The sequence below is a fragment of the Haliaeetus albicilla genome, chromosome 11 (assembly GCF_947461875.1).
Source record: "Haliaeetus albicilla chromosome 11, bHalAlb1.1, whole genome shotgun sequence".
Taxonomy (NCBI): domain Eukaryota; kingdom Metazoa; phylum Chordata; class Aves; order Accipitriformes; family Accipitridae; genus Haliaeetus; species Haliaeetus albicilla.
The window spans coordinates 25801163-25814525 of NC_091493.1; the positions used below are offsets into that span (position 1 = coordinate 25801163).

A 13363-nucleotide genomic window follows, 5' to 3' on the forward strand; every position below is an offset into this window, starting at 1 on the left:
AAACAGTTATGTATTCTACATTATATGATGGAAGAAAAAAATTCCAATTTCTAAAAGCTTTACACTATTGCACATAACCCTTTGGATTTGGGAAAAATATGTCTGGGAAGATTTTAGCTCCCTACTTTGTCTCTATTTTATTATCCCTTTCCAATGAAAACACCTAATCCTATGTCTCTATCAAAAATGGTCTTGTATTTGACTACCATAAAATCCATGCATTTGCTCAGTATTTGCAATTAGAACTAGTGCTACAAATAAATTAATCTTTTCAGAATACTTCAGCAGATGGTTCTCCATCCTTTGAAGAATGCATGTAATTGAATCTGATTGCTTGTAAAAGCAAGAACCAACATCAGTGAAATGGGTGGGAGAGCAAGCGCAATTTTTTCTCCCTTAAACAGCTCTGCCAATAAACTAATCTTGGCTTCTGTGCTGGTTTTGGCTGGGACAGAGTTAATTTTCTTCATAGTAGCTGGTATGGGGCTATGTGTTGGATTTGTGCTGGAAATAGTGTTGATAATTCAGGGATGTTTCAGTTATTGCTGAGCAGTGCTTACACAGAGTCAAGGCCTTTTCTGCTTCTCACACTACCCCACTAGCGAGTAGGCTGGGGGTGCACAAGGAGTTGGGAGGGGACACAGCCAGGAGAGCTGACCCCAGCTGACATTCCATACCATACAATGTCATGCACAGCATATAAAGCTGGGGAAAAAGAAGGAAGGGAGGACGTTCAGAGTGATGGCGTTTGTCTTCCCAAGCAACTGTTACGCATTATGGAGCCCTGCTTTCCTGGAGATGGCTGAACACCTGCCTGCCGATGGGAAGTAGTGTATGAATTCCTTATTTTGCTTTGCTTGCATGCATGGATTTTGCTTTACCTATTAAACTGTCTTTATCTCAACCCACAAGTCTTCTCACTTTTACTCTCCCGATTCTCTCCCTGATCCTACCGGGGGGAAGTGTGTGCGCAGCTGTGTGGTGCTTAGTTGCCAGGTGGGGTTAAACCACAACAGCTTCCAATTCTCATCCTGTAGTCCAGGACTCAGTTCTCCTTGAGGACAACTACTGGTCTCCTAAGTTACAGGTAATTCTTAAGGGCAAATGAAATCCAGAAAAAAAACCCTGAAGATTTTATTTGGTTTTGAACTTGTCAGACCAGGTGCCTACATGTCACTCAAAGATGAAAATCAAGTATACCAATTAATTATTCTGCTAATCCAAAAGGAGGTATTGGTAGAGATGTACTCATTGGAAAAAAAAGGCCAGCCACACAGTGTTGTAATATGTGGCTTGTGGCTATCTTGCTCCCAGCTACAACAGTTACACACCTTTTAATTCTGTAACTCACCAGTATACAAGCACAAACCCAAATCATCCCATCCTGCCCAGTTCTTTCCCTAAAAAGGTAAGAAGATGCACATCAGCAATAAGTACAACTGCTATCACATTATGTACAGGAACAGACATGTTTTTGCAGTTACAGAAGATTGAGCCTGCAAGTCCATAAAAGGAAGAGTTAAAGATATTACAGATGTTGAATGGAAGAGATTTCAAATAAACTAGGTACCACTTCTAATTTAGTTCAGTCCATCAGCTGGAGACTGGCCATCATTTGGCTAAATACCAAATGAAGTTACAAACTTTTTTGTAACAATTAAGTCTCCAATGTTTTATTTCAAAATTATGATATTGTTAAATCCATAGTATTTGAAGACTCCCATAGAAGAGTCATACTTAACTCTGTATTGCAAGCTAATTACATCAGCAACAGCCAGCAGTGCAGCAATTTGGCATACTCACAGAGGAAAGGAAGCACTCCCACCCTGTCATCTCTCTCAGCTGACATACAAGAACTCACTAGGTCTAAAAGCAGCCATATTCTTCCTTAAAAAACCAACCCTCTCACCAAAAAAACAACCCAGCAGAACTAATACAAAGGCTGAGGGATGGGGGCGGGGGGAATCCTATGTACTCCAAAGAAGCCCTGTGCCAAGCATGAGGAGAATCACCGGGATTAACAGAGAAGTCACACGTCTGATTTGAATGGAGTGGTTCACCCTCCTTCCCCAATCCCCCCTCTCCCAGTCAGTGATCCCTGGCCACCCAGCAAACAACCATGTGTACAAAGCTCTCTTTGCTGTCCCTGTGTATCAATTGGCTGTAAGAAAAATGGTTTGGCTACTGAAATGTAAAGTGACAGAAATTGCTTGGGTTTTAGTTATAAAAATTATTCTATCCAAGCCCATAGTGGCTGACTGACACTACCACTGCCTCTCTTAACTCACATTTCTATCCAGCCCGCTCAGAACTTAAAACCTCCTTCCCCTTCACCTAGCACCTTTGCCTAGTGATGCTGCACACACCTGCTGCATTCTGCGTCAGTCTGTACACAATCCTAAAATCTCCTTAGACCCCTGATGCCAAAACACCACAGAGCACACCAGATGTGACCATATCTGCACCTTTTCTTTTGCCCATTTAAAAGCCACCACACGGTACAATGGGAAACCACGTGAGGAACCTTAACGTAAATGATAACTAGCACTAGCATAAGGAACACATTGCCAGTTTTTCAGTGATACTCACAATCATGGGCTACACTTTACTATGTGAAACTAGAAAGAAAAGCCTAGCAAAGTACATGAAAATATAAATAGCGATATCTCAGCTTCTGTCTAAAGGTTGTGTAGAAGCTTGAAAAGGACAAGACAACCATGCCTAATCAGCACACTGTAGGGTGGACATTCATGTTCTTAGTTTTTGTCTTCACCTAACAATCACTGATTTTCAGGAGCTTTATTTTCGTTACTGTGGACCTGTCAGGACGATTGAGATGTAAACAGTCTTTTTGAAGATCTACCTGTACACTATGTGATTCTCCCATACTACAACCAGTCTCTGACCGCAGCACAAAATTAATTTCTGAATCAATTCAGTGGCTTAACTAGAACTGTGCTAAACACTGGATCTTGTCTTTTTATGATATGACATAAGTGAAACAAGACAGAACTTCTTACAGCACAAGCATACATATAGCTTACCTGCTGTCAATCTCAGTGAAAGAATTACGCCTTTTATCTGTTCTAAATGCAAGCGTTCCTAACCCTCCTCCCCATGCCTTAACAAAAACTGCAATACAAAACCAAGCATAAACTGGCAACATGGCAAGTATTAGTGTCAACAAGGTAATTCCTTTATAAACAAGCCATGCAGTCATAAGTGTTAGCTGCTGCAGAGGAAAGGGTGCTTTTGTTTCATTCTTAAGTTGATAGAGATCCACTCTGCATGTTATTTTACATTGTGCAGGAAGAAGTAGTAGTTAAGAGTTCAGCAAATGAAGTTTTGCCAAGACAGATGAGCCTTCCTTCCTATGCTATAGAACAATCATTATTTCAACACATGGTCTGAGCAACAATTACGTATAGCATGATAGCCTTAGTTTCATATACGCTATAGTCTCGTTAAGAAAACAAACTGCAAGTTTATTATGTGGGCAAAGCTGACTTGTCCACATTTAGGCTCTGACTTGGTTATAAACAAGCACAGTACAAAATCTACCATACACATGAGCCTTTTAATAAAAGGGATATGGCCCATAGGGAAAGAGATTCCAAGATACAGAACAAGACACTAGGTTGTTAAAATGGACCACATTTCCATACTGAAGATAAGCCCAGCCTCTGACTGTAGTAAACATGCACAAGCCACAGTTTGGCTCTCTTGGGAAGGGTTTCATGATGCCAACAAGATCTCTTAAAAAGAACTCAAAAAACCCAAACCAAACAAAAAACACCAAACAGAAAGAGCCACTACACAGAAAAGAAAAAAAAAATCTGCATCACATACTAGAAAGAAAAAGTTGCAGAGAAGAGGCAAGTCTGTTCAATTAACTTGCATTATTTTAATTCAGAAAGCCTTTTTCTGAAGGAGGGGAAAGGGGTAGGAGGTTGCAGATTTTCTACGTTCAGTTAACTAGAAGCAGCAAACTCCCTCCCTTTGTCCCTCCCCTACAACTACTAGCTTCACACATCTGCATTGTTACCTTCACTTTTTCTCTTCTCAGGCAGCAGAAAAGACAATTTTCATCAAAAGACCAATCAGAAACACCTTCAGGCTCACAGTCTGTAAATCAGAGGAATAGCAAATTACTTCATATTCATAAACCACGACACAACTGGAGCCAAAAGAGAAATGCCAAATTAAATACCTGTTTCACAACATTCTTGCCTGCATTCTGAGGATGCAGGCTTCATTTCGGCCATTTTTCTAAATCCCCAGATTACCAAACTGTATACATTTTATCTATGCACAACAAATCTGTTTTTCCAAGCACTGCCAAATACACTCCCAGCTACATAAAGATGAACGCACACTCATTAGTAATTTTAGCCAATATGAAACTAACTGTGAGCACTGCCTGGGGGAGGGGGAAAAAAAAAAAAAAGCACAAATCACCACGGTAACACACATTTTCTACAGGCAGAGCTGGGGCTGCTTCTGTCATTAGAAATGCAGAACAAGATACAAACATAGAGATTGAATACCTTTAAACAAACTGAGATCTTTTAATAATCCAGGTCCAAACAGGCCTTCTAGAATACTTTCAAACCCTAAAAGCAAATAAAAGAATTGTTAGCTTTCTAGATTAAGTACGTCACTACAAGAATATTCACAATAGCAGTTCTATATTTATCTGTTCCAAGAACAGAGCTCAATGTGTTTTCTCTAAGTATTACAAGATGCATGGGTCAATTGTGATGACTGAACTACTGACAAATCATAGCACAGTCTAGAGACCACCAACTCCTGTACTTTTGTAAATAGCTAGGTTAAAAACAAAGAACATTACGACATTGAAATAAACCATTTTGAAAATAAAATAAGTTGTAGGTTCTACAATTTGACCAGGTAATTTCTATACAAAAAAAATTTCTCTTGCTTAAGCCTCCAAACTGAAATAAGGTACATTTTCCCAATTTAAAAAAAAACATTCTTCCATCTGAGTGGCACTCAGTTGCTTTTCTGAATTTCAGCAAATGTTAGAATCAGTGTTTCCTGAAGAGTTACAGGTTTGAAGAGAGAAAAGTCGAAGGAAAGGGATTCAGCAGTGTCATGCGACTAAGGAACCAAATTCCAGTCACAGATCCGCATCTAAGATACACAGTCCAATTTACTTCAATGCCATGGTTTATGTCTCACTTAAAATAAATCTAACCAGTTTTAGTTTATTCCAAAAGAGGAAAAACCTTTACCAAAATTACTGCCATTATTTGGAAATGTTAAATCAATATTACACTAAAATCCTGCTGGCAGTAAAATCTACAGAGCTATTAACTACCCAATACTATGAGAAGACAGGTTAGTAGAGTGAATATGAAAAGTACAAAGACGACTTTAAGGGGGACAAACAAATTCCACCTGCTTATAAAAATGTATTCCAGATATGACCATAAAACTCAAGACTACAACTTACTGTATTTCCCCCCCCCCCATTAATACTTCTGCTTTGTAGGTTTAATAACAGTTTGCATATAGCTAGGGGCAACTTCTACTTGCCTCAATCTTTGAGAAGCAGAAGAAGAAATGACAAAAAAAATGTTAAAGACAGAAAAATATGGTTTTAAATTTACAGAAACTTGCATGGGTGAATTGGGGACAGATAAACTACCTGAAATAGCCCTTTTAAGAAACAAATCAAAATCTAAATGATCACGTTATGAAGAAGATCTGTTACTACACTGCAAAAGAGCGATAATTCTAAAATAACTCTGACTACATACAGATCTAGTATCAAAGTTATCTTTTGGACAGCAGTCTTCAAAAGGAAAGGACAAGTACTGTTACATCCCTCTGGGTATCAGCAAGAGTGCCAGTGCACTAACATCTTCAGATGCCAGATGCAGGCCCCTACAAAATTTGCAGCCTGCAACATGACTTAAATGGCCAAAGCATTGCCAGGGCACACCACCATCCCTGATCTAATGCCTATCAGAGGCTGATACTAAAATTCTGATCTCAGAAAGCACCGAGTGGAGAACAAAAGTAAAAAAACAAAAACAAAAGGTGAAAGAGTGACAGTGAAATAACAGTCAAGAGTAAAGAAAAATAGGGGAGAGATCAGAAAACAAGGTGGAAGAGGAAAAACTGCAAAAACATCCCATTGAACAGCACCTTGTCAGGCAGAGAAGTAGCACTGCCTCCAAAAAAAGCCAATTCAGGGTTCAGGAAGTGGCAGGAACAGTGGGAAAGGGCCAACCAACCTGACCTAGAAGAAAAATAGGAGAATCAGGGTATTGACCCGTAGGTTTATAATGTTGACTCTTTTATGGGTAGTGACCTCTCAGAATTTGTATCTCAAATGAAACCTTAAGGAAAACAGCTAACCAACCTCATTCTTTATCTTTTTGTTTTAAAAAATTGTATTTTTTATAGATATAAATAAAAATCAGAAGACCTCAGAAATTTTACTCAAACTCACCACTCTTAAAATAGTAACTGCCAATGACTCATGCCCCACAGTTTGCTATGCATGCAATTGCACACTGAAGTCCCTGCCAAGTTTTACAGCTTGGATATTGTACAATCATAGTTTGCTAGCCCACTGTTCTCAGTGATGCTAATGCCACTTGGTTTTTATTAATATTAAATATTGGATTTAGCAGTTGCATAGCAACAGCAGAACATCTTATGTGCAATGCTTGACATTAAAAAAGGGAAGTAAGGGAAGTATGAATGTATTCAAAAATTATACTAAAGACTGGCAAAACTGCCATGAAGATGAGACCTATTCCCCCCAAATGCAAAGTGCAAGGCAGTAAAGACAGTATAAGCCCTGCGATGTTGTATTCAGTCATTCAGGACTCCAAAAGAGCAACTGTGTACAGTTAATCATGCATAATACATTGAAAACAAAATCTTGAAAAAGGAGCTGCCTACTTTTTATAGTATTTTTTCTCTCCATTGTCACTGCTCTTAGAAGCTTGAAAAGAACATTTCTTTTCCCACCGATTGTCCTTTTCCATTTGGCAGATGATATTTTCCTGCATTTCAAATGGAACAGAAATTAACATGGCTGCCTCTGCTAAATTCCAGTTTCTATATTTTCATCATCCATATTTCACTGTCTGACAGTTCACAGCAGCTGAAGAGCAGGGCCAGTGGAAAAGTTGCAGGAATAACAGAGGAGAAAAAAGGATGAAGATCCCAATATCTTAGAGCTTTGTCTTAGGTACGCTCCTCACAATTAAAGCAGCCATACATTTAACCCTTATAATGTTACCAGTGACCTATACAAGGGAAAACATCCTTACGGTGTTAGTGTAAGAATTTAGAAAAAAAGTTTTTAATTTTTTAAAAAATACAACATTTATAAAGTGTAAAACATTTTCTCTATCTCAGAAGGCTCTCCAGTAAGTGAAGAATTAGCAAAAAAAAAAAAATCCCAGAAAGAACAAAGAAAACTCTTAGTACTGAAGCAAGGGTGGACTAACTTTTTAAATACAGAGTTGTTACACACTTGTTACTATTTCACAATTGTTAGCTCTAGAAGTAAAGCAATATATAAGAAACATTATTCTCTATAATATCTTCTGACAAAAGTCAGAATATGGATGTGCCATTTTTATGCTAAGAGTAACAAGTACAGAAATTAAAACTAAAACAAAAGGAAAAAAAGAAAGAGTTAACTATGCAGTTTTCAGCATGGTCGAGTTTCACTGGTTTTGTCTCTGCAGCTAAACAGTTTTATTTTCATCTTTTCTGGCATTTTCATCCTCCCTTCTGTAACCAAATATTTTAAGTCATAAATTTAAACTGTAATTATAGTTTGTTGGTTAACAGTTTAAGACAACAGTTTAACTTCAAGCTTTACCAAAAAGAAAAAAAAAAATCCAGTTAGATCCTCATATCATCTTTTGCCTTAAAACTGAGAGCACCTGTAATGATTAAGTAGCTACCAGGCTCCTTGAGATAACACTATTACAGAAGTTGATAATCCAAGAGAGGACTTTACTGGCTGATCTCTAGTGTTGTGGATTAGTTAGACACATTCTCCCCCTTAAAAAACAGAAATGCAAGATCTTCAGAAGAAGATAGGGATGCATTTCTGGACTGCCATTGACACAGAGACTAGCATTTCAAACAATGCTTTTTACCCTGCAACAGCACAGCTCAAACATACCCTTTAATACTCACTACATAATTCAGCTTTACACACATACCTAGTCAAAGCAGTAAAGCTTGTACCACTAACTAGAAGTCAAATAAATTTGAGGGTAGTAAAGAAAAGCTACAATCCATCTTTACTACTACATAAATTGTTAAAGAACTCAAAAAAAAAAAAAAAAAAAAATCAACATAGCAAGGGCCTCGAAGGGGGAAAATAAATAATAAAAACAACAACACACATAGTTATCAACTCTTCAACCCTAATCTGTGAATATCAATTTAATCTGTGAATATCAATTTGTAAACTAGATGTCAATAGGCTAAGTAAGTACGAGCCAGGGCAGTAGTTATGTAGATACTGTAGACCAATTGAAATAGAAAAAAACCAACTGATTCACCAGCATTTATTTATAGTAAACAATCAGCCTAATAGATAGCAATTTGCACTTTAAAAGGACAACTTCAAAAAGCTGGAAATTGAGTCAAATCAATTAAGACAATAGTTGCCTACATCTTTTGTTTAAATTTCTTAACTATTTACAAACTTTTTACTAGAAACCCTCAAAACAATACAATAGGAAAAAATCTGACCTGTTAATTAAAAAAAAAAAAAAAAAAAAAAATCGAAAAACCAGCAAAACCCCCAAAAAACCAAAACCACAATGTGTGAAAGCATGAAGAGGAGAGAATAGGTTGGAAGAAGGGCAGGGGGATTCAGAGCAGAGAGCGTAAATCAAAATTCAGAAATGTTACAAAGATCAGAGCAGAGAGACACACACAGCTTTAAAGTAAGCAAAGATAAAAATCAAAAAAAAGGCACATATGCATATCGCCTAAAAAAAATTCTATAAGAATATGGTAGTATATTAACAAACAAACACTCAATAGAATGGCATACGATCATTCAACAAAATCTATAAAAGTGATGTTATTTAACATTTGTAAGTTAACAGTCTTAAAATCCTGTGGAGGCGATTTTTTTTCTGTGGGAGTTACTCAAAGAATGTTTGCAGCAGTGTTTAATTCCAGAAAGTCTTGGAATAGTGAGAAAGTTCCAATGGACTGGGGGGGGGGAATCATCCCTTTCAAATGTCAAAACATTAAACAGATTAGTACTAGGGTCTCAACCTGGGAAAGGTTTTCAAAACCAAGGAATGGCTCAGAGGACTACTAAGGAATTAACAGCAAAATTGGTGTCAATCAACATGGGCTTACACGAATTATCTTATTTAACTTTTATGAAACTAAAAATTTGATTAACAACAGTAACAGGCTTGATATAATATTTTTAGATTTATGTAACATTTTTGGGCTAGCAGAACACATTTTGATCAAAACCAGCCAGGAAAAAAAAAACTTAAAAAAGAAAAACCAAACCAAACCAAACAAAAATCAGCCAAATACATACAAAACAGATTAAAAATCGATTAAGTGACAGCTCTTGAAATGTTGGTGTCAATGGGAAACCACTGCTAGTGAAGTCCATCAGGTATTGGTTCTTGGCCCTATGCCATTTAACATTTTAGTCAGTGACTTGGAAGAAAGCAGTCACTAAATTTGCAGGAGATACAAAGACAGGAAGAACAGTAAATAACAAAAGGCCCAGGTCACAGAGGCTGCTTACCAAAGCAAATGCAATTAAACACTACTTCGAAAGGGGGGCGGAGGGGAATGGAGAAAGCCACAAAACACACATCCAGGAACAGGAAAAACAGCTTTTCAAAGACATACCCAGATCCAGCAGCTGAAATTGGAAGCTGATCAAACTCAGCCAGACATAAGACTCTCTTAATTTTACAAGGGTCCAATTGAAAACACAAGATATGCACTCCAGGACCAGACGGACGCTTTCCCTACTCTAGGATTCTGGAGGTGTTATTTAGGTAAGCGTGGGCTGGCCGCTAAGATCTATTCCCCTTGTGCTCTCCCCCAGCACTTACATTCGTCATGTTAGGAGTCTCATTAACTAGTAGGAAGCAAGAGCCACCACCATCACATCAGGTTTTTATTGGATTTCTCATGCCTAGATTTTCTGGTCAAGATTGGATATATTTATCCACAGCTATGGGATTTGAAGCAGGAATTAATTCAGAAAAATCCTACAGTCTATGTGTAACACGGGAATTCTGTCTCTTTCAGGACAAAAATCTATTAAACTTGAATGTTTCACTCACAGGCATCTTAATAGAAAAGCAAGACCAAGCAACAAGGGAGGAGAAAAAAGTCACAGGACAGTTATTAATATACACCAAGTCTCAGGACATGCATATAATTTTAAGTTGTGAATGTTCTTTTATTCATGCAACAAAATAAAAGAAACTCCCATCCACCTATGATGAGAGATCTCGTTATCTGAATGGAGCCCTATTAAGTACTCCAACTACAAGTTAAACCAACTTTGTCTTAGCTTCTGGGGGAACAAAGAAAAAGCTGTGCATCTTCAGCAATTTTTCAAAGTTCATGCTTCCACATTCTTGTTAATGAAGCTGCACCGCCCAGGGACTTACTGCAGACTTCCCTGCTCCAGAGACAATAGTTGCTTTAGTAAATCCAAGGACTTTCCAGGGACCTTAAATATCAATAACCTGGTTCTGTAAGAGCAATACAGACACATGCATACAGAAGAAAAGAACTATGGATGTTAAGATAGGTACTGTTTAAAAGAACAAGTATGACCAAGTCCTATAGAGCAATACATAGCTCTTCTATAGCTTTTTTCACCAGAACACCTCGTGTTCCTAGGACAAAATATGTAGTATGACCTGCTGAGGTCCCTAAACAGGCCCTTGGTGCTCAAGAGAAAAAAATCCCATCCTTTGGCCTTAGACTAATGCTTTACTCACTATAGAACAGCATCTCCTGTAGAGAAGTTTCATTTGAAGCAATCAAGCAGCCAACAAGGTGCATGTTCTGTCAAACAGCCATTTCACTGTTACAGTAACTTACCACAGCAATAAGCTGAAAAATCAAAAAAGGGACAAAAAACCTACTACGGCAGCAGACAAGCACTGTTGACAGAAGTGCTTCTGACCATCCATCCTGCAAGACTTCATTAAAATTCCAATACTGGTCTGTAATTTTAATAAAGAAGAAGCAGCTGCAGCAGGCCATCCTCACTCTTCTCTCCAAGCATCCCTCTCAACCAAGCAATTCCTTTTCCTCTGAGAATCAAGTCTAAGCACATTTTCTCTGATGCAGTATCAAACTCACAGCAAGGCATTTAAAAGTTAATGAGCTAAGTATAACAGAAAACCAGCTACGTATCTGGACTACAGCGCTGCAACGCACTTGCCTTCACAACAGAAGAGAGCCCTGCAAAATCCCCTAAAAGACAGTAGGTCTCTTCCCTCTACAGGGGAGAACAAAGGGGCAAAGAAAGCAAGTTATCAGGCTGTTTTGCAGTGCGAGAAATGGAAACAGGTCTCCCCATCCTATGTTAGCACTCTAACTGGCAGATTATCTCACTAATTACAACTGAAAAGTCACCCCCCAAAAAAGAGAAGTGACTAGCTTGTTGCTAGAGTACAGAGTATAGCAAGGCAAAAAGGCATAATATGGACCATCTCCTGCCCCCCTCCCACAAGGAGTATTTTTGTGTGTGTGATCTGGTATCAAGAAGAGAATTACACGAAGGCATGCAACCTTCTTATCTCTGATCAAAAGACTCAGCAGCAGAATTCAAGAAAAGCCAAGGACTCTCTGCAATAGCTGTCTCAACATCACCTCAAGACACAGCAATTGCTCTGGCAGACCGAGCAGTAATCTTCATGTGGATTTGTGGGGGTGGGAAGATTTGTAGATACTGATTTGTAGATACTGCACTGCATCACTAATCTGGCTAGTTGTTCAAGTCAGGGGTTGTGGGCTTCTGTTTTACATTTTAACTCAAGATCAGGAGGTTTACAGTTCTTCACAGCCAGTCGCCACCAATCCAGAACCTGACTGGACTCTTCTCATGTAAATACTTGCATTTTATTACTTTAGAAAATAAACCAGAAAATACAGATATCACAAAATGGAAAAGAATGACAGCAGAAGAGTTTCAGTAACTACCAACTTTCTATGTATCCTTAAAAAGGTAGTTTTTACTTAATGGTAGAATAAGATCTAAATTAAAAAAAAACAAAACAAAACAAAAAACACCACACCAACCAAAAAAACCCAAAACCCCCACAAACAAAAAAAAACCCAAACAAACAAACTTTAACACTAAAAGTTGAAGTGGTATTTGTTTTTCAGTATCTCAATTCAAAGACGGTGCTCTTATTTGTTCAACCTCCACGTCTGGAGTTCCAGCAAGCAGCCAGGCACAACTTTCACTGAGAAGAAACTATATCGAGTTTATAAAGAGATCAAAAGAGCCAAATAGCCAAAGAATGAGAGTGCTCAATAGCACAGAACATCATGAACCAAAAATTTTTATATAGAGACCCAAACGTTTCTCAAACTTGAGGCAATTTTTTCCATATCCAACAGTGTTGCATTATTTATTGCAGCAAAACCTTGAAACTTTTTTTCCTGTGGGAGACAACCTGTTAATGCTTCACTGCCAAGCAAAGTTAAGATGATATTCATTAACTAACAGTGTTTATCCCCATACCCCATGCTCCGCTGGCACAAGCATAAGAGTAGCCTTGCAGTAGACAGAATTGATCTGCCTGGAAAATGCCTCCCACAGAAGAGATAGGATTTCCAGCAGCATCAATTCACTGCTCCACTTTATTTCATGGCCACAGTAATGCTCATACGACTGATCAGCCAGAGTCAGGTGTGTTGCCAGGTCAACTTGCCACAAAGAGGTATAGCAGAGGCCCAAGTCAGTTTAAACCCTCCTTCTCCCCCAAAAGTTGTATATGTGGAAGCACAGGATTCCAGTGATTTCCACCCCAGCCTCAAGAGATATGTATTAGCATGATGCAGAAGCGTGTCAGAGGTGCGGGTTAAACTGGCTATTAGCTATATTTCATACTCCACAACAGTCCTATTTGAAGAGGGTTGCCTGCCTCTAGCAACTCAGTCCTGCCCCACATCATTCTGTCTGCAACACAGAGCCACCTACTGAAACCAGACTAGTTGAAACAATTCTGCTAAAAAACAGCCCAGAAAGGGTAGACACAAGCTGCTGAATCCATTTAAACAAGGACTGCTAGCAGAAAAATCATCTACCAAACCACAGCTGTGATCTAAGCACACC

General features: G+C 38.4%; 1 protein-coding gene across 8 annotated transcripts in view; it reads right to left on the reverse strand.

The window, feature by feature from the left end:
* LCOR (ligand dependent nuclear receptor corepressor) overlaps window positions 1-13363 on the reverse strand; it is a 91093-nt gene that overhangs the window by 54548 nt on the left and 23182 nt on the right. For 4 of the 8 annotated variants that reach the window (XM_069796788.1, XM_069796783.1, XM_069796791.1 and 1 more), the window contains exons 2-3: window positions 4548-4613; window positions 4046-4125 (exon numbers count right to left, since the gene is read on the reverse strand). The exons of 2 other annotated variants lie outside the window; for them this stretch is intronic. In XM_069796788.1, coding sequence (XP_069652889.1) covers window positions 4046-4125; window positions 4548-4613 — 146 coding nt within the window. Of the gene's footprint in view, window positions 1-1351; window positions 1401-4045; window positions 4126-4547; window positions 4614-13363 lie in introns of all 8 variants that reach the window. 2 more of the 8 variants (XM_069796786.1, XM_069796787.1) reach the window with 1 other exon arrangement.